At 35.0% G+C, this 27,726-nt stretch overlaps 1 protein-coding gene and 1 non-coding gene across 7 annotated transcripts in view; one reads left to right on the top strand and one right to left on the bottom strand.

Annotated features, from left to right (window-relative positions):
• Positions 1–27,726, top strand: part of UBR3 (ubiquitin protein ligase E3 component n-recognin 3) — a 280,063-nt gene that overhangs the window by 201,675 nt on the left and 50,662 nt on the right. For 4 of the 6 annotated variants that reach the window (XM_058300669.2, XM_058300664.2, XM_058300667.2 and 1 more), the window contains 4 exons: positions 3,519–3,731; positions 4,875–5,011; positions 11,925–12,010; positions 25,966–26,071. In XM_058300669.2, coding sequence (XP_058156652.1) covers positions 3,519–3,731; positions 4,875–5,011; positions 11,925–12,010; positions 25,966–26,071 — 542 coding nt within the window. The remainder of the gene's footprint in view (positions 1–3,518; positions 3,732–4,874; positions 5,012–11,924; positions 12,011–25,965; positions 26,072–27,726) is intronic. The other 2 variants (XM_058300668.2, XM_058300666.2) reach the window with 1 other exon arrangement.
• LOC111764724 (U6 spliceosomal RNA) lies at positions 8,313–8,419 on the bottom strand. Its single transcript, XR_002797266.1, has one exon. It is a non-coding gene; the product is annotated as a U6 spliceosomal RNA (small nuclear RNA).

The raw sequence follows: 27,726 nt of genomic DNA, 5'->3' as shown, positions 1-27,726 counted from the left end.
CCAAATTCTATTGATTCTGCCTCATAAATCTCACTTGACTGCATTCTACTGTCACTATACCCACTACTACATTTTTGTGTATACCCTTCCCTTTCACCTTGACTATTTTGATCACTTCCTTATTGATCTCCTTGCTTCATTTCTAAGTTATCTACTACACTGCTTTTCTATAATGTAAATCCGATGACATATATTCTTGGTTTAACAATCTTTTCTGGCTTCCTTCTATTAGGATAAGTTAACTCTTCTCTGAATGGCATATAGGGAACTCTGGGCTTGCCCGTCGCTGTGGTTTTATCTGCCACCAGCTCAATAATAATAAGCTAATTAATAGTTCCTTCAGTACATTATGCATTTTTCATGCCTCTGCATTCAGTTATTCATTGAACAAATATTTATTCAATGCCTACAGTGTTCCATTTACTGTGATAGACAGTGGGGATGCAATAGTGAATAATATATAGTTCCTTCCCTCAAGGAACTTACTATGTATTGTGTGAGATGGAGAAATAAACAGTTGTAGTACATGTGTTGAGTGCTATGAGACGTGTAGAGGGTCACCTGAGAGGTGTCAGAACATTTGATGGGGTAAGATGCGTGAATGATATCAGATGGTACTGGAGAAGTAATTAGGGATCAAATTGTAAAGGTCACTGTAAGGAATTTGGATGTTATGCAGATTCCTTACAGAAGGCCATTAAAATCATTAAGCAGAGATATGACTTGTCCAGAAAGATTTCTATTGCAGTTGTATAGAGAGAGAACTGCAGCAGGCTAAGAAAGAATGTGGTATTATGTTTTAGGAGGTAAGACATAACAGGGTCTTGGACTACAGTCAAGGCAATGGAGACAGAGAGGAGGTTATGGATTTGAGATATATTTAGTAAGAGGTAAGAGATTGTGTTTGTGTCATAAGTGGGAGGAAGGAGTCAAGATGAGAGATGATGATGATCATTGAAAGATTTTGAGTGGGAAAAACAGTCTCACATTAGGTAGATAATAATGGTAGCAGTATATTTGGGAAACTAGTTAGGAAGGATTAACAAAGGGAGTAGAAAGAAGAAAGTAAATGGAAGAACTGGTGGAATTATTAATTAGGTAATGGGTGGGAGAAAGCAGGAACCTAAAGGAGCTATCATGACTCTCTTCTCTCTGAGACAAAAGGTATAGCCTTTTGCTCCTAGAATAAAGAGTGTAGGGGTGGTGTAGACAAAAGGACTTGACAAATGAGAAGATGCTTTGGAAAAACCACTTCAAAGTGGGTGAGAGAGCACTTCTTAGGGTCTTGAAGAAAGATACGCAGGCAGTATTTCGGGCTAATTTGAGCTTGGAAACAGTTTGTAGCAAGAGGTTATTTGATTTTTTTCTAATAACACTCAGTTTGAGGACAGGATTGGAGAAGGCATATATTGGATTAATTTTATATGAACTTTTTTTAGGTATGTATGATGGAAGTCCACATGACTAGGAATGGAAAGTATTGATGAGAGTTTATGGAGTATAGTAGGTAGGATAGAGAAGGCCTGATAAACTGGGAGAAAGAAGAGGGAATAAATGAGATATGAGTTGGTGGTCAAAATTTAAGATGTTTGGATCTAATATTTTCAGATTTGGAGCAAGTTTGGGTGCTTATGGGGTAAGAGTGTGGTCATGGTAACAGGTGGTAGAATAGAGTAAAGGTCAAAGCCATAGGTGCTGATAAGGTCAAGTTGCTGAGGGACTGAGATATTAGATTGGTCGTCTATATAGGCCTGGAGGTTGCATTGGATGATGGCAGTACTCTGAATGGTGAGGAAAACTGATCTAGGTACAAGACTCTTCAGTGATTGAGGGCAGTGGGTGACAGTAAAAAGGAAGGAAAAAAGGTGGTATCACTAAAGACATGAGCCACAAAGACTAAATGCAGGAGTAATTAATGATCTTGAGACAGCAGTGGAGAATGAGGAAGATGCTGAGATGTGTGGGATTTGGGGAGAATAATCAGTGCTTTGTTGAGAAGGCTTCTGGGGAGCCTTCAGGAAAGAGTCTAGTTTAAATTAAGGAAGAGGACCTAACATTCTTTAAAATTAAGGCCATAGTGAAGAATGAACCTCACTCTAATATTCTGGTAAGCTCTTCTTCTGTGTCTTTAAAACTTAGCTCACAAGAATCCTTCCCAGGGAAATCTTCTCTGTTACATTTATCACACAGTATTATCATTTATTTGTTTTTTGCTTTAAAATGTGAGTATCTTAAGAAAAGAAGATATTATATTAACTCTATGCCAGCATGTGGCACTCCATCTCTAGCACATAGAGGAGCTTTTTAAATGTTTGTAGAATTTGATTTAGGAAGACACGGTGTTACATTTTTAAGGACTGGAAAGAATAAATGTCAAAAAGTAAAAAAATAGAATTTAACTCTTTTAGTCAAAGTACTTGAGATATAGGTATAGTGGAATGAGCATCAAATTGGGAAATAATAAGTTCATCTTGGCATTGTCATTAACTCCTTTGTTACCGTAGGCAAGTATATTCATTTCCTTCTTATTATTTTTGTCTTTTTAGTAATAATGGTCATATCATTGTCTTTATATATATATACACACACACACGCACACATACACACACATTAATGCATTAAAAGCATTTTGAGATAAGACAATAGTTGAGTGGCAGAATAAGAGATATTTCTGGGAAAAAAGAGTAATACAGTGGTTAGAATTACACAGTAGATATGACCTACAAGAGCAAAATAGATTTGAGGTGGTGTCAGGCAAATGAGGGAAGAAAGGCACAGCCTGAATTTCTGCCTTAAGTCCTCTGATTATTTAGATGTATTACTGTCTCTTATGAGCAAATAGACATATGTGCATTACATGTCTCTGTTTCATAAATTCTACTTTTACTGTGCTTCCTATCAGAGAAACATCTGAAGGAAGGAGCATTGAGTTAATTCCCCTCCTCTGACATTTATGTTCTGAGTACTCTAGCTAAAATTTTTCACCATCCACTAAACAAATAAACCTACCCTGTACATTGCAAAAAGTCCAGCCAGTTGAATTAAGCAGTTAGGCACCTTAGATGATGCATCATTTTCTAAAGGCCTGATTTACTCTAGAAAACTATCCTACTTCAGAGAATATCAATGCTGGGCTAATCCTCCCAGTAATCACTTAGAGGTTGTAAAAATGGGGGTGGGGTAAGAGGAAGGTGACCCACTTTAATGTGCCCTGCTTTTTGAATTATTCTTTATCTTAAATCCACATTTCAGATTGATTGCATCATTATATGAATGTTTCATACTGAGAGAAGAGTGAGATACTTAAGCAATTCATTGGTGAGGGCAATAATTGCTATGATGTAAGAAGTAATTTGGTAAGCCTCAACAGTTAAATGAGAGATTTTTATTCTTTATGACATATTTTAGAGATGTCTTTTCTTATATATTTCATTAATTTTTTATAAAATGTGGTGGTGTAAATTTTGTTTTCTGTAAATGTGGGCATCATACATCTGTATGTTTATTTCATCTTTTAGAATGACCAAGTTCTTCAGGGCTTTTCAGTGGACAAAGGAGAATTCACGTGCCCTCTCTGTAGGCAGTTTGCTAACAGTGTTCTTCCTTGTTATCCTGGAAGCAATGTGGAAAATAACCTTTGGAAACGTGCTAGTAACAAAAGCATACAAGATCTCATAAAGGATGTGGAAGAGCTGCAGGGGCGGCCAGGAGCTTTCCCAGTAAGCATCAGTGTAAGGCAAAAATATCCTGGTTAACTCAGCTTTACTCTTTGACTTTCATTTTCATTCAGTTTCTAAATTAGTCTGGACCTTTATAGATTTAGTAGAAATTGCTTTTAGAGGGGTTTCTCTTCTGTTTGTGGTTATTGAAAACAAAAATGAAAGTAGTAGGACAAATTATTACCAAAGAAAGGCTCTACTTATTTTAAATTGTTATAGTTTTAATATACACTTTCCAGATGATGAAACCTATAAGCTGAGCTATAGTTTGGCTCATTTGAAGGTGTTAAAATATTTAAAAACAAAGAAAAACAAAATCCTGATGTATTATAATTTCTTGCATTGTAAAGCACAATCTAATTATTTAAAAATATGCCCATTAAGGATATTGGGATTAAGATTATATATTCTCACACACACACACATTTTATAGAGAAGTAGAGTATGTGTGTGTGTGAGATATAATATTGTATAATTGATTGAGCCATTACCATAAGTCAGTCTACTTTAATGTGGGATTTTTTGTGAATGACCCAATCTTTTATCTTATCCAGCAGGATTTATTTGACTTAAATTCTTAAAATATTTCACTTTCATTTTAGATTTAGGACATATTCCACAGGAGAGCAACAGCTTTGCCTGGATAATGTAGTAAATGTATTTATAAAAATTATGAATATTTAACTTTGGAAACAAATTCATAGTTTAAAACTATTCAAAAAGATTCTTCTCCTGGCAATTCTCTTTTTCAGTGAAGGCTAATTTAGAATCTTTGTGAATTTTTCTTTTTCTCTTTTGTAAATCAAAATTTTTGAGTTTAAAATGTTTCAAGTCAGGGTTTTTATAAACATGAAAACTTTGTTCTAAAATATTAATGGCATCCACTTATTGGCTTAGACTGTTGCTTGGTTAATTCTTGGTTGGATTCTAGTGCTATTAAGCACAATATAGAATTATGGTTAAAGATCACTAAATAAAACAATTTCTATTAGTTTTATCTTAATGCACTAAATATATTTGTAGTAGCTATGTTATATCTGTTTTGACTTTTTAACTTTTATTTCCTATCAAGCTTATGTGATAAATATTCAAGTTTAAATTATTATTAAAGGAAATAAATATTAATAAACTTTATATGTATTTGTATTTTTGCAGTCAGAAACCAACTTAAGTAAAGAAATGGAATCTGTAATGAAAGATATTAAAAACACCACTCAGAAAAAATATAGAGACTATAGCAAGACCCCAGGCTCCCCGGATAATGATTTTCTCTTTATGTACTCTGTTGCTAGGTAAGTATATATAGTAAATACTTTTAATCATTTATTAATAGTTGGTTTTATTGCTTATTGAATTTTTGTTTCATTGTCATTTATATTTAAAGAAAGGATATGTATTTTTAATGTTGGTTGAAATTCCAGCTAGTTTTAGAACCTCCTAATAGGACTATAAATGTATAGTTTCCTTCATTTCCTGAAGTTTTTATTCTTCAGTAAAATATTAGAATAATTTTATGAAATATTGGGACAATTTTGTAAGTGTTATTAAACATTATAGAACATGTGGGGGAAAGTATATTATTAACATTATGGAACAAATAGCTGCCTCAAAGCATGTATTATATATTAAGGGTGTTTTTAAAAAACTCAAAAAGTGATAATACAGATAATATGGAAAAACAAGAAGAGTAAGAAGTAGAACTTATTTTGTTTATTTTAACTTAGTGAAAGATCTGGTACTATCCTAGACAGCTTCTAGTACTATCCTAGAAGGCTAGGTGGTTTAGAAAATCAGAAAAAGGGAGAGGAAGCAAGAAATCAACCATGTTCCATTGGTAACTCTATTTGTAACTAGCAGGGACTTCAAGACTTGGAAGGATTAGTCTGTTAGACTGAGTAGTGTTCAATAACTAAGGAATAGTTCCAGATAGGAATTTTAGAGAACTTAATTGAGTGAAAATGGAGAATTATAAAAGAAGTAAAAGGGAAACAGACACAATTATGAATTAATAAACTGATTCTATTGATACTGATATTGTAGACCCCTGGGTATCTCTGGAAGTATACTTTATATTTTGTCTTTGTTGTATGATAGTAGATAAGTTGTATGACAGAGACATTATGTGACTTGAGGTCATGCAGCAAATTAATGGCAGAGTAGCACTAGAATTCAAATCCCTTGAGTTGAGGTTCAGCATTCTTTCAATTATGATCCTCCTTTTTCCTCTCGTGTGTTCAGCTTTTGTAGGTCTTATACCCATGCAGTTCATCATGGCCATTTTATCTGCCTCATTTCCTGGAGCAGAGGGTAACAAAAGAGTAATGAAGTGTATGTAGTCTTTGGAACCCAGGATAAATTGAAAGAAACTTGGAAAAATTGGAAGCAAGCAAGTTAGAGCTCAAGATAAGGAAACATTAGTCTTTGGTCTGAGAATGCAAATATTGAAAAGGGGTCAATGTAAAAGAATCCTAATGAATTGGGAGCTAATTTTCTAGTCTTTGCATATTTTTAGACTATTATTATTGTTTATACAGAATGCTGTGGGTAAGATATAGCCATTAATTTAATATATTGTTTCTAGAAACTTACCTGTTATTGCACTCTTTCGATAAAATATGCTTCATGTGAAAACTAAACTAAATATAGTTTAATCTTGCCAAGGTTTCAGGTTTTTACAATATTTTCTACAATATTGTGATTATAAAGTTGTGGGAGATTAGAGTGAATGTAGACCAACTCAACATGCTTTTATTTACATGTATACATTTATGCCATCAGCTCATGTATTTATGACTTGACTTTATAAGAAAATCCTGATTGAATGAGAATGATCTGTATATGATATAAAAATAATTAGATTTAAATTTAATTTAATGGAATTTTTAGATCCATATTTTTTGGTTTAAATATATAAATAACATGTAGAAAGCTAAAAATGCAAGAAAATTTGCAATGGTAATGGAAGACTTTTTGGATCAGCCCATTCTGGTTTTCCATTTTGTAGAGAAGTAGGTATAAATATCAAATGATTTACAAAGGGTATAGATAGAGAAGCAAAGAAAAGATGCTTCCCCCCAATCCTTCTTTGATCCCTAATGGCAATTATTCTTAATGATCATGATTTAGAAACATATTATCCCTAAAAATCTCATTGGTTGGGATTACTTAGGCCATTTCAAAATTCTTGCAGTGAACAAATTGACTAAAAAATTAACAAATGAATTAAAAATGTATATTGTATCCTGTTTTGAATGGAATATAATTTTCTCAAGGTAAGAAACCAGGTCTTTATCATTGTCTTATACCTAACATGTAAACTTATTTCATAAATACTTGGAAATATTTATTCCTAAAAGATCAGCATTAAAATATTTAAATAAATATTTAAATAAAATGATTAGCAATGCATTTACTTTGAATTATCTCATTTTTAAATTAAAATGCAAAACTATAATGATTCTTAAGTGCTAATTTATTAGGATTTGCAAATTTATTTGAATTTGACACTAGTAATTTCAGTGGAATACAATCCTACTCTATATTGGAACTCCTCCCATTTGAATAAGTAATTTTTTTTGTTTTGTTTTATTTATTTTTTAAAAATTATTTATTTTTAAAAATTACATTAAAAAAATATGAGGTCCCATTCAACCCCACCGCCCCCATCCCCCACTCCCCCCACAGCAACATTCTCTCCCATCATCGTGACACATCCATTGCACCTGGTAAGTACATCTCTGAGTATCACTGCACCCCTAGTCAATGGTCCACATCATAGCCCACACTCTCCCACATTCCATCCAGTGACCCCTGGGGGGATCTATAATGTCCCATAATTGTCCATGAAGCACCACCCAGGACATCTCCTCGTCCTGAAAACGCCTCCACATCTCATCTCTTCCTCCCATTCCCCAAACCCAGCAGCCACTATGGCTACCCTTCCCACACCCATTCCACATTTTCTCTGTGGACATTGGATTGGTTGTGTCCATTGCACATCTATGTCAAGTGGGGGCTTAGATTCAACTTGGATACTGGATGCACTCCTCCTGCTTTCAGTTGTAGGCACTCTTGGCTCCCTGGTGTGGTGGTTGACCTTCTTCAACTCGATGTTAGCTGAGTGGGGTAAGTCCAATAAATCAAAGTGTAGGAGCTGAAGTCTGTTGAGGCTCTGGGCCTGGGTGTCATATTATCAGTCCAGAGATTCAAATCCCCTAGATATATCTAAAACCCCAGCACCAACTACAATTCCATTAAAGTAGCTTGCAAGTCTTGTGAAAAGAGATCCCCTCTGAGTCCAATTCCATCACGCAGAAACACCAGCTCCAGAGAAGGGCCATCTGCCATGGCAGTGAACCCCATCTGCCATGACCATAGAACCCGTGGGTCTCTTTATTCCTCAAAAGAACCAATACCTGGGGTTGTATCTACTTTATCTGTCTCTCAGACTCTGCTCATTTGTGCATAAGGGCATTCCTTCTGACAACCTCCAGACTCTTTTTTAGAGACTCATAGCCTTATATTCTCATTTCTCCTTTCCATTTCCCCCTTACATTAGGTCAAACAGCATTTTGAAGTCATGTTATTATATGTAAAAATATGGAATGCTTCACGAATTTGCGTGTCATCCTTGCGCAGGGGCCATGCTAATCTTCGCTGTATCGTTCCAATTTTAGTATATGTGCTGCCGAAGCGAGCACTGAATAAGTAATTTTATTTGTTTGATTTTCATTGGTGAGCTTAGATTTTTTTGATAAACAGATTTGTTTCTAGTGAATAACTAGCCCTAAAGTTGATTCCCTTTGTTTTGTTTTAAATAATTGTTTTGAGTTCATTTTTTTGTCGGACAGTACTTATCCATTTGCTTTTAATTTTATTTGCATGGTGAAACCTCGGAGGATTTTGTGAGGGCATCAGAGAAGAAGCCATTGGAATGTTATGTTATTTTTTTCATTGAAATTAATCAAAATCACTATATTCAAATTTTAATGTATTTTCAAAAACAATTATTTTACAAATATCAGTCATTCAAATGGATGCTGGGGAGTTAATTTTTGGGGAAAAAAGCATTCTTCATTTCAATGCCTATTCATTTATTTCATTATTGAAATGATGAATGACACCAATTTGAATAATTAATTTTTCCAAGGATTTTTTGAATATAGGTTCCATATAGCCTAAGGTACTGATGAATAGCACTTGGCCTGTATATAATGAGAAACATGGAAACAGAAGAAAAATAAAACTTGAGTACCTGAGATGGAGATAGAGATTGATGTTTAGATCACGAGTGGATAAAAAACTACTGAGTAGAGTGACTGCCTTGCTTTGTTAATTATGTTATTGTTATTCTAAACTTTATAAACTGTGTGAAATAAAAGGAATACTTGCTAAAGTACCAAATTATGAGCCTTTTTAAAAAAAAGTTTAAAACAACTTTCTTAAAACAAATAATCCTCCCATTTTTTTGTTTACTGCTGGATTTTAGGGACTAGAAGGAAGAGACAGCAAAAGAAACAGAATAAAGTGTAGGGGCTAAAGAGAACCTTTTCTTCGGTAATATATCAAAGCAAAGAGGTTGTCAGTTCCTAAGAGTGTTTTGAACAATTTGCTAGGTACAATGGAGTTATATCTGAAATGGTCTCTATTCTCTAGGAAATTGCAATTTAGTTGGAAAGAGGAAACTAATATACATCAATCTATTTAAAATAGAATATAATTTGTCATTTGAAAATGTCATATAGAGAAAGTGTTGTAGAACTTCAAAAGGGAAGATGAACAAATGGAAATGTAAAGTATATGGAAGTGCTTCTTTTCTGTTCCAGGGAAGCTTCCTGGAGGAGTTAAAACTTCAGTGTGTATATATTAGTTTTTGAAATTATAACGCTAAAAATAGTAGTTGATGCTGAACAGGAATAAAGGAGAAAGCAGACTTTGGTCATGCAAAAAGAATCCTGAGTGAGCATTGTTGGAGGGGATATTATATGGATACATTCAAGTGGCAACCAAGATAGACCTTTCTTATTATTGTAAGGGAAGCTGTCTTAACATTCTTTCAAAATGTAGAGATTCTCTCCCCTCTTTTCCCCCTTCTAAACTAATTTAAATGTACTTGTGTTAGAAAATGTAGGAAGCAGAGTACTTCTCTCCAAGAATGTAAAGCTCAGAAAACTCCTACTCCCAACACATCTTTACTTTTGCATCAGCCATTCAGGAAGGCAGAACCGAGTATTTGTGATTTTTCAACAGTGAGGGATGATTGGACATGGAGCACAATGACCCATTTTTGTGTTCTTTACTCTAGCAAGTATCAAAGGATCAGTTTTGATGTAACCAAAATAAGGAGAAGTTATGGTTGGAGCCTCTGACTTTTTTATTTTTAAAATCTTAGATATTATTATATGAATTGACACTTTGGAAAAATAGTTTTTGTTTTTTAACCCAGAAGGAAAGTTGTGCAGGGATTCTTGCCTACCATGATCTTAAATAATTAATTAGATTCAGCAGTTTTCTTCCAAGTATTCTTTAAATTCAAATTCCTGGTAACATGTTTGTCATCCCTTAAAGTATCTTATTTTATGGTGTATAAACAGATTTGTTCTTGTATTTTTATTTTAAATAGTAGTTTTGCAAATTGTGGTGAATTAAAAGTTGACATTCTGGTTCTGAATTCATTTGTAAGAATTGTTCATGTTTCTGGTTAGCCTTTTTTAAAAGTGCTATCTAGGAAATCTTAGTTTTTATAAGAGAATATAGCCATTAATTTTTTTCTACAGATTAGGCAACAGAAGATTTGTGAAAACAAAATATATTGATCTCATTTATATTCCCCTGATGAAGGACACATGCTGGTCTCCGCTCGCTTTCTGTCCACTAATATGAAATCCTTGTCCCTGCTTCCTTGCTGGTAGGTTTTTAGAAGTTCAGTGAGCAATGCAAATCGCCTGAAGGGTGGAAAATTCCCTTGTCACACAGATGCCCTTATCAGCACCAACCAGATGGAGCTCTGAGCAGGAACATTATCAGTGTTAAATTGCTTTTTTTCCCTCCCCAGTAAAGAGGATTAAAACATTCCTTTAGAAATGGGTGGCAAACGCAACAGTCTTAGGAATATTAATATTTTTAAGGTTGCAATTAAAGTAAATATATAAAATGTAACATCAAAGCATTGTCCTCAAAATACAACCAAAAACAGTTTAAAATGTTTTGTTTTAAATAAAATAGGGTAATATTCTCTCTTGAATTCAGTTGCAATGAGTAAGCTTAAAAAGTTGCCCTTTTTTATGGTGGGATCTCTCACTATTAGTGTAAAATGCATTTCTTGGACATAAGCTACTGTATTCAATTTTAATTGTGGGAAATAATGGTGTGTTTAAGTTTATTAATAGTGTTGAAGTATAAATACACACAATTAAAATTATCACTCAGAATTTTTATTCATTGTTCTGGCATATTGGCTATTTATTATTGTTTTGAATAAATCTTTACATTCTGATTCAATTTGATTTTTGAAAGGTCAATTTACTAATTTTGCCATTGTAAGCTAATAATTGCTAAATATGTTGCAATTTTAGATCCATATGAACAATACTGATGTTTAGCAATGTCAATAGTTACACAGTGTTTTAATAAAACTAATTTTATAAGTACATGAAGAAGACTGAGATTGCTTTTAACTCTATGTGTTGTTCATAGCCACTTTGATATTAATGATTTTGTTTCTTAATACTGATTTCTAGATACTATCTAAGCTCCAATGAGCAATACCATTTCTCTAATAGAAAAATAGTATATGCCTTTGTGTTTCATATACAGTAACTACCCACCCAGTGACTGAAAGTGGATGTACCAATTCTTTCATCACATTTCAATGCAGGTTTATGAAATATATTGCAGGGTTTTTTTCTTAAGGCCTAGTTTTTAGTATTTGCCAACAATTGGAAGTTGCAGCAATTACATTGTAATGTGTGCAATTTTTTGCAGGTACAAATATGAATGTATAAGTGAGAATGGCTAAACTGTTCCCCTTTTATTTCTAAATAGCAGATAAAATATGATTATTACAAATACTTCATAAACAGTGTTTTTGCAAATAATAAAATTTAAGAACTTTGTTATTTAGGTTGATTCAAGCATGTCAATAAAAAATTAAAGAGTGTCGCTTCAGTTAAATGACTAAAATATATTTAAATGCTTTACTTACAGAACAAATTTAGAACTTGAATTGGTTCATCGAGGAGGCAATTTATGTTCAGGTGGTGCAAGCACAGCTGGCAAAAGGTCTTGTTTAAGTAAGTATTAAACAGTGCTAAATTATTTCTATTTCTAATTATGTCATTTCCAAAGCACGTACAGGCAAAGTGGCCTTTTGTTGTATTTTCAAACACTTTTTATGTTCAACTTTAATATTGAGTTATACTTTAAATGGTTACTTTTAGCAGAATCACATAAATGTTTAGCTTTTTCTACACTATTATTACTTTAATAAATAAATGCCATTCTATGCTTATCAGAGTTACATAGGTTCAAAAGGAAAACAATGTAGTAGTCTCAGCTATTAAAAAATTGTTCTCAAACTTAGTCTTTTTAAGAATTTTTACATTGACTGGATTTAAGAAAATCTTTATAAAGGCAATTTGTATTGCCTAGATAGATCATATATTGCTAGCATTGATTAACAAAGACATTTGTACTTTATTTCGAGTGCATATTAACATTTATTAAAATTGTGAATGATTTATTTATGAATATACTTTGTAAAATAAGCATGATTCTTCAATACCTTATATAAAGGTATATTTGAGAGAAGTGTAATCTGGAACTTAAAGTAGGTTTTTCTGTAAGTAAGGTTTTGACTATTACTGCTTAGTCATTGCTTAGAGAATTAATGTGAATATTAACAATAATATTGTAGCTAATAACAAGTATAGCTAATTTTGGCCCCACATCACTGGAGTTGAAAATATTGCCTAATGTAAATGATATGGGAAGTAAAATTTGTTTGAAATCCATAATGTATTCCTTTAAAAAATGAATATATATTCTTTAAATACTAACAACAATTATAATTATTAAAAATTATCAGTACATTTTGGCTTAAAACTAAGTATGTATATATTATTTTAAAGAGGTATTTATGTAATTTTGAATTGATTTCAAGCAAAGAACAGAAAAACCTTTAAATTTTCCAATATGAAATAAAACTTACATAAGATTTCGTTTGGGTTCTATTAAAATTCTTAATATTGTTTTAAATTTACTATTTTATTTTAGAATATTTATTCTTAGAAGTCTATTGTTTTGTAAGTTATTTTAACCTGAGGACTTAGTGTTTATATACCCCTTGATGTACGCACCTAGTACCTGTTTCTGCTTTAAAAGGGAAGTTGTCGTTACATAGGAGTTTTAGTTCTTAGTCTGTTTGAATTAGTAGGTTCATAATTTCAATTAGACACCTTATTCTTTCTTGTTAATTTATTCTTAATTGATTTTTCGCATTGGCTGATAATATTCCAGAAATAATTATTTTAGAAGGTGTTTATTTAGTAAGGGATTTCAGTTTTATGTTCAAAAAGCCCGCTCTACTTTTTCCTTTGAGGTAGTTAAATTGATCCAGTCTTACAAATGATAAACCTATCCTGAATCGTGAAAATATTAATAAATTTCTAGTGACAACCACTTCAATTTCAGCTTTAGTTTTAACTTAAATTGTTTACTTGGTAGTTTACTTCTGGTTTTGTTTCTTTTTTTCCACATTAGTGAATTAGAGATTATAATGAGCCAGTATAGAAAAGGTCATGATGAAGTTCATGCTAAATATCAGTAAATACTGTTTTAGGTTTTCATATGATTTAATTTTATTCAATTGCTTGGTGCATTATTTATGCTAGTCTATATAAAAGCAGCTCTGTAAGTTATGTATATAGAATATATTGTATCTTGTATAAAATCCACTATTCTATATGTATATAAACTTAATGTATTTGTTTTTTACTCAGATTACAACCAATTTATGAAACCTAATTTAAGTTGAAAATCAGGCCTTGAATGATATTTCATAGGATCACATATCAAATATCTCATTTTCCCCCTTATTTTTCAATGGGTCTTTAATAGTATAATTAAACAAAAATCCAGCCTTTTCCCTGGTCTGTATTTTCCCTTTCCCACTCATCTCTCTCTATCACCTTTTAAATATCTTATTTTTAAAGTGCCTTTTCCCCCCTGTAATATCTTCGGGGAAAGAGTGAGAAAATATGTAAAGATAAGGGAACTTTTATTAATTCATTCTAAATATGCCATGCTTTGGAATACTGTTCCATCATACCTTCTGGATGAAACTGAAGATTAATCTTAATAGGAAAACATTTAATAAATTTAGTCTAGAAAGGACTGAATAATGTTAGATATATAACTATGAACATACACACTCATAAACGATTGTTCTTTCTATAACAACAGAAGCAGAAAATATTGACCAAATTTATACTGAGAAATAAAATAAAATTGAAGTGAATTTTTCCAGGCTCTGCCCTGCTAACCTTTCTGTTTATCTCATCTGTTTTCTTTTTTTTTTGGTTTTTTATTTTATTTTTTTAATAAAACTTTTTATTTATTTTTTTAAACTGTAAATGGGAACATTCTTTTTTTTGTCTTTATTTTTTTAATGTTACATTAAAAAAAATGGGGTTCCCATGTACCCCCCACCCCCTCACCCCACTCCTCCCCCCATAACAACAACCTCCTCAATCATCATGAGACATTCATTGCATTTGGTGAGTACATCTCTGAGCACCGCTGCATCTCATGGTCAGTGGTCCACATCATAGCCCTCACTCTCCCACATTCCACCCAGTGGGCCATGAGAGGACATACAATGTCCAGTAACTGTCCCTGCAGCACCACCCAGGACAATTCCAAGTCCCGAAAACGCCCCCACATCACATCTCTTCCTTCCACTCCCTACCCCCAGCAGCCACCATGGCCACTTTCTCCATACCAATGCCACATTTTCTTCGATTACTAATCACAGTAGTTCATGAATAGAATATCAGTAAGTCCACTCTAATCCATACTCTATTCTCCATCTTGTGGACCTTAGAATGGTTGTGTCCACTCCACATCTATATCAAGAGGGGGCTTAGATTCCACATGGATGCTGGATGCAATTCTCCTGCTTTCAGTTGTAGGCACTCTTGGCTCCCTGGTGTGATGGTTGACCTTCACCTCCATATTAGCTGAGTGGGGTAAGTCCAATAAACCAGAGTGTAGGAGTTGCAAGTCTGTTGAGGCTAAGGGCCTGGCTATCACATGGTCAGTCCAGAGATTCAGGTCCCCTGGGAATACACTAAACTCCAGCACCAACTACAGATACGATAAAAGTAACAGGGGAGGCTTGTGAACAAAGGTCACATCTGCATCCAGCTCCATCACACAGAAACACAAACTCCAAAGTAGGACCAACTGACATGGCACTGAACTCCATCTGCCATGACCATAGAACCTGTGGGTCTCTGTAGCCCTCAGAAGAACCAACACCTGAGGTTGTATCTACTTTATCTGTCTCTGGGACTCTGCTGAGGTGTGCATAAGGGTGACCCATCTGATAACCTGCCGGCTCTTTTTGGAGACTCATAGCCATATAAATTCATTTGTCCTTTCCATTTCCCCCTTTTATTCAGGTCAAAAAGCATTTTTAACCCCTGGTATTATATGTAGACTGAGATATTCTGCTGGTCTGAGTTAACCCTTTTATTCAAGGTCATTTTTTTGTTACATCATCAGCTGGTACTTGGTAGTGATCCCTCGGCGCCAGGGAGGCTAATCCCTGGGAGTCATGTCCCACACCAAGGGGAAGGCAACACTTTTACATGCTGAGGTTGGCTTTGAGACTGGCCACATTTGAGCAACAGGGAGGCTCTCAAGAGGCAGTAACTCTTAGGCACCCTGCAGCGCTAGGCCTTGTTCTTATTTCAGGTGCACAGGCTTACAAGCATAGTCATTAGTATCAAGGGCTCATTGTTGGACCATCCTTCTTTTTTGGTCTTTGCTGTTGCACTTGGGGGATTGTTGCTGTTAGATCACATAAAACGTTACATTAAAAAACATGAGTTCCCATATAACCCACACCCCACTCCTCCACTCCAATCATTTTTGTAAATTGTATTTTTTCGAAGATACATACATCACAAAAAAGGTTACATTATAAAAAACATAAGAGGTTCCTGTATTCCCCCCATCTGCCCACCCCACTCCTCCCACACCAACATCCTCCCCCATCATTGTGTCACACTCATCGCACTTGGCGAACACATTTTGGAGCAGTGCTGCACCACGTGGGTAATAGTTTACTCTGTAATTCACATTCTCCCCTGGTACATTCAGTGGGTTATGGCAGGACATATATATATGGCATATATAATGTCCTGCATCTGACCCTGCAATATCATTTAGGATAACTCCAAAGTCCCAAAAATGCCCCACATCACATTTCTTCTTCCCTCTCCCTGCCCTCAGCAACTGCTGTGGCCACTTTCTCCCCGTCAATGATACAATTTCTTCTATTAGTAGTCACAAAAGTTTTACAGTAGAATATTAGTAAGTCTACTCTAATTCATATTTTATTCCTCCATTCTGTGGGCCCTGTGATGGTGATGTCCATTCCACCGCTATAACGAGAGGGGGCTTAGATTCCACATGGATGATGGATACAATTCTCCTGCTTGCAGTTGTAGACACTCTTGGTTCCCTGGTGTGGTGATTGACCATCTTCACCTCCCTGTTAGCTGACCTGTGTAAGTCCAACGAACCAGAGAGTAGGCTTTGCAACTCTGCTGGGGCTCAGGGCTCAGCTGGCACATAGACAGTCCAGAGATTCAAGTCTCCTGAGTATACACCAATGCTAGCACCAACCAAAGGTTCATTAAAAGTGACAGAAGGAAAGCGGACTTGGCCCAGTGGTTCAGGCGTCCGTCTACCACATGGGAGGTCCGCGGTTCAAACCCCGAGCCTCCTTGACCTGTATGGAGCTGGCCATGCGCAGTGCTGATGCGCGCAAGGAGTGCCCTGCCATGCAGGGGTGTCCCCGTGTAGGGGAGCCCCACGCGCAAGGCGTGCGCCCCGTAAGGAGAGCCGCCCAGCGCGAAAGAAAGTGCAGCCTGCCCAGGAATGGTGCTGCACACACGGAGAGTTGACGCAGCAAGATGACGCAACAAAAAGAAACACAGATTCCTGGTGCCACTGATCAGGATAGAAGCGGTCACACAGTGAATGGACACCGAGAGTAGACAACTGGGGGGTGGGGAATAAATTAAAAATAAATAAATAAAAGTGACAGGAGAGGTATGTGTAGAAAGGTCACATCTGAGTCCAACTTCATCACATTCAGGAACACAAATTCCATAGTAGGGCCTACTGACATGGTACTGAGCTCCAGAGCTATCTGCCATGACCATATCTCTGTGGGTCTCCTTAGCCTTCAGGAGAACCAGTACCTGGACAAACTTTGTCTGTTTTCTTTTGCCAACTCTTCACTGGGAACCCTGTTTTTGTTTTGAGTCACTCCTTCAGGCCTTTTCACTTGTCCTGTTTCCTTCTTCCCTGGATCCCAATTAATCCCCTTTTATTCCTCACCAGTTTGTTGGCTGTTTTTCCTTTGATCTAGCTGTGAGCTATCCATATCAGTTCCCATATATAGCTCAGCTCTTGATTCCTGGATTAGAGCTGTAGAACCCTTTTCATCCTGGAGGGACGGTCAGGCATTAAGGACCTTTGGATCAGCAGATAAGACTTGTTCTAGATAATTAACTGTGAGATAGAAAGTATTAAATTCTAAAGGGGGAGATAGGAAATTCTATGAAATTTGGATATTTAGGATCATGACTTGCTGGTAGACATAGTATTTGAAGAAGACTTTGAAAGATAATTGATTTTAGAGTCTTAGTTTTTGTTACAGATAGGCATATGCATTCATAAGAATCATCAGTGTGGGTAGCAAAGATACAAAAGCTGAAGGCAGAAGTTTTTATTAAGAAAAATATTTTATTAAAAGTACAAAGCTAATCTCATCACTCATTATTTGAAAGTAGATACAAAAATTCCATGATTTTAGTGGAGTTTCACAAGCTTTCAACACTTTTTTTGCCATGCAGTTTTTAGTGTATTTCTCAAATAGAAACTTCTGGAATTGGCAGCTGAGAGGCTATTTGATAAATTATAAATATTGGAAAATAATTTTAAAATATTTATCTTTAGGTAGAACATCTTTTTTCCATATTTTTTAGTCTAATACTTTCTGTTAATTACTGTGTTTTAACTGAGAAGCCACAGTTCATATCTCAAATGTATTTCCTGGTGTTATTGAGAGATTAAAATTAAATTTTAGTTGAGAAGCTAAGGCAAGCGTTTCCTTTGGTGTTTTCATTTGGGGGGGCGGTTCTGACTTAATTTTGATATGGTTTATGATCTTATCAGGAAATGGTGCACAATCATTATGATGTCATTTGTTATTCATAACAAACAGTACAGTTTAGCTATGTGCAGGCAACTTAAAATAGTTTTAAAGAATGTGCTCAAAGAATGTGAATGAGTCTTCACAAAATTACCCTTATGTAGTCTGGCCTTATTCTTTTTTTAAAAAGGATTATTTTATTTGTTTATTTCTCCCCCATCCCCCAAATGTGGGGTGTCTGCTCTCTGTGTCTGTTCATTGTGTGCTCTCTGTGTCTGCTCATCTTTTTAGGAGGCAGTGGGAACTGAACCTGGGACCTCCCATGTGGGAGGGAGGTGCCCAATCACTTGAGCCACTTGCTTCCTGCTTGTTGTGTCTCTCATTGTGTTTCCTTGTTGTGTCAGCTTTCTGTCTTGCTCATCTTCTTTTGGAGGTACTGGGAACTGAACCTGGGATGTCCCATGTGGTAGATGGGCACCCAACTACTTGAGCCACATCTGCTTCCTTGCCCTTATTCTTTTAGTGAAAATATTCTGATATTTGTGGGTGACTAAGGCGTTTTTCAGGTTTAAAAATCATAAAAAGCCAAGTGGTGATTCTTGGCTTTTGTTCTTTTTGTTACCACAAACACACAAAAGAGAAAAATCTGGCCATCTGATTATTATAGTAGTGAAAATGCATGCATTACTACAGAGATGTAGACTTGTCTCCTGAGATCAGAGGTCTGTCAGATTGATTTTTTTAAAAATTTCTCTCCCTTTCCTGCCCCCTCCCCCAGTTGTCTGCTCTCTGTGTCCATTCGCTGTGTGTTCTTCTGTGACCGCTTCTATCCTTATCAGCAGCACCGGGAATCTGTTTTTCTTTTTTATTGTGTCATCTTGTGTCAGCTCTCCGTGTGTCCAGCGTCATTCTTGGGCAGTCTGCACTTTCTTTCACACTGGGCGGCTCTCCTTAAGGGCACACTCCTTGCGCGTGGGGCTCCCCTACGTGGGAGACACCCCTGCATGACACGGCACTCCTTGTGCACATCAGCACTGCGCATGGGCCAGTTCCACACGGGTCAAGGAGGCCCGAGGTTTGAACCGTGGACCTCCCATGTGGTAGGCATATCCATTGGGTCAAGTCTGCTTCCCCCAGATTTTTAAAAGTAGATTTTATGAGTTTTGGAAATATTTTCTATCCTGGAGAGCAAGTTGCTTGAATCTCATGGTGTTTTTAAGTGGAAAAAGCAACACCAAACTAAGAGTCAAAGGGATAGGTTTTGGATCTGGCATGTGTTTAGGCAAGATGTTTAATGATTTTAGCTTTAGTTTTCTAATCTGTAAAATTAATAGACTAGATGATCTATGTCCTACAAAAAACATTCATGGGGAAACGGACTTGGCCCAGTGGTTAGGGCGTCCGTCTACCAACTGGGAGGTCCGCGGTTCAAACCCCAGGCCTCCTTGACCCGTGTGGAGCTGGCCCATGCGCAGTGCTGATGTGCGCAAGGAGTGCCGTGCCACGCAGGGGTGTCCCCCACGTAGGGGAGCCCCACGCGCAAGGAGTGTGCCCTTAAGGAGAGCCGCCCAGCGCTAAAGAAAGTGCAGGCTGCCCAGGAATGGCGCCGCCCACACTTCCCGTGCAGCTGACGACAACAGAAGCGGACAGAGAAGCAAGAGGCAGCAAATAGACACAGATAACAGACAACCGGGTGAGGGGGGAGATTTAAATAAATAAATAAATCTTAAAAAAAAAAAAAAGTTCATGGCCGTTAACTACCTTGTTGTTTGTAAAGCTGGAGCTTTTCCCCCCTAATGTTAAAGAGTATCATTAATATTCAACACGAAAGTTAAATAGGTCAAATAGGGAACTACACTCTAGGAACTTTTAGAATTATGTATTAGACAATTTATAATCATATTCAATAGAATATAGCAAGGTTTTTTTAGGGGGGGTCTGTTTTCTTTTGATACTTCTTATAAATTCAGAGGATTTTACTCCTTTTATTTATTTTGTTCTTCACTTTAATGCATAAATAGAAAAAAAGGGAGAAACTGATGATGAAATAACATGATAAATAGATTCAGAGTCTTAGAGATAAATGTTACTTAAGAAGAAGTCACCTAGTCTAAATACTGTCCAGCTCAGGCATCTCTTATATACGATCCTGATTATTTATTCTCTGATTGAACACTTTCTGTGATAAGAAACATTTTTGGGATAGGTAAGGGATTTGGTAAACCTTTCTAAAAGAGGGTGATATTAAGAAGTAAAATAATGTATGCAATTTTGAACAAAGTACTTTGGTTTGAATGAAACCTGGTTTTATTATTTTCTAGCGGGCAGATGTTTTAGGGAAGTTATTTAATATAATGGATTCTGTTCCTCATCATACCCAACACAGAGAATTGTTGCAGGAATTCAGTTTTATTATATATATTCAAGTCTTCAAAAATCTAAATCTCAATATTACTATTTCTACTAGTAACGGTAGTACTGTCATCAAATTGAAGGTGTGGGTAAGGAGACTAAAAGCAAGACAACAGTTAAGTTTTATCTCACTTGTTTTAGCACTTAAGGTTCTGTTGACCTTTTAGGAAGATGAATGGGATTTACCCCCTAAATACTCATATAGTTTATCTGTTGAAAACAAAATACATCATCATTTTGGGGAGGCCTGGGTTAAAGGGATAAGAATGTGGCATGAAACTTGAGTTAGAGGAGTGGCTTTAACCATTCTTTAAGGTCTTTCTGAAGGTCTACATTTGTGGCCCAGGCAGTTGGGTCTTCCTTTATTTACGATTTGGGTATTCCAAGAGCTAAGTACCACAACTAATAGTTTCCACACTCAGGGCATCAGGGTCCTTTGATCTTACTTGGCTTAAGCCAGGCAGCTCCTTCCCTCTGCAGTGGAAATGAACCCACCTCAATTTTAAATAAGGTGCTCAAATGAGACTTGGATTCATGGAATGTGTTCCCTTTGTCAAGGAGGAAATCAGGAGTTTTAAGAACTAATCTTTCTCTTCCCCTTCCTAGGACTATCTATATGAGAAGCAGAATTGTGCCCTCTACTCTGACTTTCTACCTTCTCCATCATCTCACACTTTGTTGTAAAGGAGACAGGGAATTTTGCTGGTCTTTTAAGCCTTAAAGTAGAGAGGATTCAAAGAAACTAATATGAGTACTTGTGCTACTTAGGGCAACTGGAGGATGATGGCATATTTTGGAATGGAGGCATAGGAAGTCCAAGAGGCAGGAGAGAAACACAGCCTGGAAAGTTGGAACATACTAAAGGCAGGCTTTTCATTCTGTATTTTCTTTTTTCTTACAGGGGAGGAAAAACTGTCCCCTACTCTAATCCTGAACCCATACGTGCCTTTAGGCTAGATACAACATAGACTGCAATGCTAGAAAGAGCACTAGGTTGGAATTAGATCTGGATTCTAGTCCTATTTGCTTTTTGATGGATCTTATGAAAGTCATCTAACTGTGGAAATGGGGATCATGATACCTGAGCTGACTGACATATCTATCATGGTTACTGTAAGAATTGAATGGTATTAGATATATGAATATTATACTATAATTATAATTACTAAACTTGCCGCCTGACGCTTTAAAATTCTTTTCATAACTGCCACTTTGCCCTGTGCCTTTGCCTAGAATAGTTAGGAGGGAGATGGGGAGAGATGTATAGATGCGTTAGTTCCTTTTCACCCCATGGCATGAATCTCCTTTCTCCTGGGAACCAGAGCTATGGTTCTTCCTTTCCTCTTAGACCTGTTTCCAGAGCACAATTGGGCTTCCCCTTTCCCATCTCTCTAAAGCTAATTTCTTAGGGGTGTGCAGTGGAACCAGGGGAAGCTGGCTGTGCTATAAGTATTCACCTTAGGATAAATGGGTCAGAGCCATTTCCTCACTTTTGTTGATTAGTTAGAGAGAATTTGAGATTTTTTTCCCATGTTAATTCCAAGAGTCTTGTGTAGTTGAATTTTTTTCACTATTATTTAGCCAGTGATGATTAGGTTCGTGAGTGAAATCTTTGATCTGGAAATGCAGGCCCAGTTAAGTTTACCTTAGGTACATTTTAACAGTGGTACAATTTAAGATTTTTGTGGACTTGTAAGTTTATAAATCTTTAGGATTTATTGTGACTCTAGCAATGGAAGAAATTATATCATTGATGTGGAGACAGTGGTCATGGGAGTTGCTGAGGGCAGAGAGAGGGAAAAAGAGATGTGAAATGGGGGCATTTTTGGGACTTGGAGTTGTCCTGAATGATATTGCAGGGACATTATATATCCTGCCATAACCCACTGAGTGGACTGGGAGAGAGTGTAAGCTACAATGTAAACTATAATCCATACTGTGTAGCAGTGCTCCAAAATGTATTCATCAAATGCAATGAATGTACCACACTAATGAAAGAAGTTGTTGATGTGGGAGGGTGGGAGGTATGGGGAGTGGAATATATGGGAACCTCTTATATTTTTTACTGTAACATTTTGTGTGGTCTATGTATCTTTTAAAAATAACTAAAAAATATATTAAATTTTTTAAATCTCTAGGATAACTCTTTTCTTTAATATGGAGTATTTTATGAACAGTTTGAGTAGGAAATAACCCATCAGCTTTAGATTTCTTACATGTTTAGAAATAACTGACAGACATAGAATTTCCAAGATAGTACTGAGCTTAGTGAATATCTGTTTCAAAAGCATTTTTGGAAGATTTTAGCATATAATGACTTTGGGCTTCAGTTTTCTGGATTTTCCTGAGGTCATAAAAATTGACATAATAGTGTTTCTTTAGTGTATCTATAAAAATGTGTGTGTGTGGTATACATTTACATACATGTAAAACTCTCAAGTGTATAATAAATTTAGTTATATTTTTATTTTATAGATTTTATTTGATAATACAGTCTTACCTTAATCGTAATGCTGTTAAAAATAGAAGGACTTTTTAAATCTTTCTTTTTTGTTTTAGCTGCGGGTTTTCGTAATTAAATCTTAGGTTTTCTTAAGGATAAACAGGTCTTTCAGTATTATTTTCTCAGTTTTAGAAATGATGTGTCTGCTTTGTGATTAAGCACATTATTATACCTTAGACTTGTCACAGTTGTAAAGAGTTTGATTAGGGATTACAGAAAATAGAATTCTTTGTCACAAGTGAGTAGTCACAGCAACCAGCCCAGGACACATGATGATAGGAGCAATAGGTCAAGCGCGGCTTTAGTAGTTAGAATTGAGAGGTCATTCTCTTTTAGGGCTATGGAATTAGGGCTGGTTAATTGGCCTACTTGTTAGTGTCATTATGACAGAAAGTGAAAAGATAAAATCATCATGAATTTTATGCTTACATTGCATGGTATTCTTTGAGGGGAGATTGTAGATTTCTTCATACAATATTCAGGATGCTTTTAATTTTTAAAAATACCATACTACATGCCAAGTACTATGGATAGCATATGAGGTACAAAGATGAAAAGACACAATTGCCTTCTTCAGGGAGATTTTAACATTTAATAGGAGAAGAAAACATGAAAAATAATTACAAGGCGGTATAAGAAGTGCTAAAATAAAATTAACTCTGGGTATAGAGGATGCACAAAGGAAGGGCCAATCAGAACTCTCTGAGGTATCAGAGAAACCCTTACAGAGGAGATCCTTGAACCAGCTTTTGAGAGAGAAATCACATTTGCTTGGAGGACAGGAAGATATTGTTCTAGACTGAGAATAGCTTGCACAAAGGGAGAATCTAGAGACAGCGTGACACATTGGTGGAATAGTTGGGAAGGGAAAGGGAGAAAGGGGAATTAAGATGTAAGACTAATAAAGAAGACAGGGCTAGACTGTGAAGGGCTTTCAACACAGTGTGAAGGAGGTTGGCCTCTATTCTTTCAGTGGTTCTCCGATCATTAGATTTACCTCATTAAATTAGTCATTCTTTAATGGAAATGCTCTGTCTACAATAAATGATTCTAGTTAAAGCAAATACTAAAGACTGTGATGTGTTGTATTAATAGCTTTGAAAGACGACGTATGTTACAATCTAATTTTTTAATAGAAATTGAGAATATGTGTATAGGTGTTAAAAAAGGAATTTTGTACCTTTGTTTTACTTATAAAAACCTTAAGTAGAAATAGGATGGTAGAAATAACTAGGAAGTAGTATATCTTGAATTCTATTCTTAGCTTTTCTGATCATTATTAGGGTGACTGAGACCCTTCTCTGGGCCTATTTCATCATCTTTAAGAATGAAGGAATGTAAGAACATGATAATTTTTTCTTCGTACATTTTATAATTCTTTATTTATGGTAAGGGCTAGGAAAATAGGTAGATTACAGTATTATTTTTGTGCTGGCTATTGTTTCAATGCAAAACAGGTTAGTAAAATTCACCTTCTATGTTTTAGATTAAGCCAGCAAAACTTGTAGATAATTGACCTTCATCTTGAAAGGAGATATTGAAAAGCTCTTTGATCCAGCTATTATATTTAAAAAATTGCAGAACTCCCTACCTTGATATACTTACTATACTTATGCTAGAAGAATTTAGGTTTTTAAATACTTGTAAGTTTTAGTTTTTAATACACTTTTTACAGTACATTATGAGTTGATTTAGTAAAAACAGTCTCCTTATGCATAATTGAATAAAAATACAAATTAATGTATGTTTTGTCATGTTATTCCTCTGCTAAAACTTCCCTTTTGAAGTGTGATGTTTGTATTGTTATTAATAGAACGGATCCTTAGTTTCCTGACACTCAAAAATAACTATTAAATTGAAAAGGTAGGATAGAATTTGAATTTTAGTATTTATGCAACATTTACAAGTTTAGTCTTTTTTCTTGTCACTTCTGCAACACTCTCTTAACCATATTTTCCCCCAGTTACACTAGGTCTAATAAAAGGGATGCTTACTCTGATCATGTTTAAAAATAGGAAAAGTGGTAATATTTCACAAATATTAAAAATGCTTTAAAAATGGATTAAGAAATTACCTATTTTGTATAGACAACATTGCATTTCCATTTGTTGTTTATGTTTTGTTTTTAAAAAGGAATATCTTAAATTCATCCGAAAACTAGGTACTTGATTTTTTTTTCATTTTTAATTATAGGGTTAAAATATTAAATTTGTATAGTAACTCTTCTATGCTAAGCGTACATATATTGCTCTGTTTTCTTCTACAGGCAGCTTAAAATTCTACTCAATGAGGCAGATCTTTAACAAATATTTACTGATTTTTAAAATAATGTTTTAAATTACATGGTTTAGAAAAAACTAATCCTATAAAAATTTAGATTTAAAATGGTGGTGATAATTCATGTTCACAAAAGGTATTTGTCTTGCCATTTGATCACAAACCAAATGTAGGCATGGCCAATGATTTGATATTTCTAAAAGGTACTTTGAATAAAGTGTACACTTTATATGTGGTTTCTTTGTGAGGGTAGGGTATTAAAAATAACAGTAAATTTTGGTTATGAGGAAATCACGACAGAGAGAAATACCAGTTGGCAAGGATGCAGCATGATGTTTTAAGGAAAAGTAAGGTCTGTAGCAGGAATGAGGAAAATAAATCATTCCTCAATTAAGAGTGAGCATAAGGACAGTCCAGATTCTAGTAGACAGTATTTGGGTATGTATTTAATATTTCCATATTTACCTTGAAAGAGAGCTTGAAGTAGATGGTACTTGAACTTGGTGAATTGTAAGAATAAGAGACAGATTTCTTTATGAATTAACTAGAAATTTTGACTGGATTCTGGAAGAACATTCTAATTGCCTTTTCTCCAATTTATTTAGATCAGTTGTTCCATGTTTTAGCCTTGCACATGCGGCTTTATAGCATTGATTCAGAATATAATCCCTGGAGAAAACTCACTCAGTTGATAGAGGAGATGAATTCACAGTAAGTATTATTGAAAGATTAAAGTCAATTAAAACTGTTTTTGAAAAAAGGTTGAGTATAAAAATAGGGTTAAAATTTCTTTATGAATGTATGAATATTTATAGCATTTTCCTTATGAAACACAAATTGAAAACGGTTTACCATTATACACTCTGTAAAAATGGCATAAAAATTCCTAGCAATTGAGAAACATCTTTTAAAATTCCCATTGGTTTTTATGCAGATAAAATATTCAAATAGAGGTACTTAATGGCTGATTGTCCTTTTTATGTCAGAATTGGTCAGTGGGTACAGGTAGGTTAGTTTGATTTCCTCTCTTATCAAGTTCCCCATCAGCCTTTCATGTAATAGTTTTAGCAACCATTGATGATTACTGCAAAAATAGTGATTAAAAAAAAAATTATTCTGAGGAGTGAATGTAGCTCAAGTGTTGAGCACCTGCTTCCCATGTATGAGGTCCTGGGTTCAATCCCTAGTACTTCCTAAAAAACAAACAAACCAGCTCTCATTAGGGATCTGATGTAGCAGAGTGATTGAATGCCTGCTTCCCGTGTACAAGATCCTGGATTCAATCCGAGCTACCTCCATAAAAAAAAAACAAAAAAAACACCCGCATTTTTTCTAATTTATTAGCTAGAATTTTTCAATAAAAAAGAACTATCCCATATCAAGTATTTGGTTACTCTTAAATATAGTTTGGCAGAATAAATGCTTGACTCTTTATTTATAAATTTTCAAAGTAATGAGTTGATGTTGTAGCAACCTATAAATTGTTTGTTTTATGATCTCATGGATTTTTATAGATTTTGGTATTTTTCATCCATCGCAGTCATTTTTTATTACCCCTTTTCAGACTGGTCAGAATCCCTTCAGGTTGTCTCTTTTGTATTTGTTACATGAGCAGTGTAGTCTTTGGTAGTATTCTTGATTTCCTCCACAAGTTGACCCAGGTTCATTTTGTACATTTCTACTCCTGACCTGTAGTCCATGAAGTTTCTTTTAAATGGGAAATGATAGAGACTACAATCTGGATACTGAAGAGTGTTTATAACTACTGGATTATCATTGCTTCTAGGCCATTTCAGTGGACAGAATTATTTTTTAAGGAGAAAATGTTGAGTCATATTGCTATTTCTAATCTAAAGATTGCAAGGTTTTTATTTTTTTTAACTTTTTTGTTATTTACGTCTTTTTTCTTTTACTCTAAAGATCTTGGTTCCTAATGATATTAACATTTTCATAATCTATAGTCCACTTGCAATTATTCAAAAAACAACAACAACAAAAAAAAAACAACCCAATATTACTATAGATGACAGGTTCTTTTTGTCCTTAGATTATGTAACACTAGGGATATATAGGCAAAATACTATGTTTTTAAGTCACTTAAAGTAATTTTTTTTCTGGTGTGGTTATGCCATTAGCTTGATTTATAGTTAGGCTCATTTGTTTTGGTTCTTTTGTTTTTCCATTCAATTTTTAAAGATTGCCTTTTTTCCCTTATTTATTTAATTTTATATAAAACTTACATTTTTCAAAGTAAAAACAGTAACAAAGTAAATTCAGAGACATCTATCTTCCATTCCTTTTTCCTTCACCTTTTCCCTCACCCTCTATATATTTTTATAAGTTTTATTATTTATTTTTCAAAACAT

This window comes from Dasypus novemcinctus, chromosome 7, assembly GCF_030445035.2.
Source record: "Dasypus novemcinctus isolate mDasNov1 chromosome 7, mDasNov1.1.hap2, whole genome shotgun sequence".
Lineage (NCBI taxonomy): Eukaryota > Metazoa > Chordata > Mammalia > Cingulata > Dasypodidae > Dasypus > Dasypus novemcinctus.
This window is presented reverse-complemented; position numbering and strand designations above follow the sequence as displayed.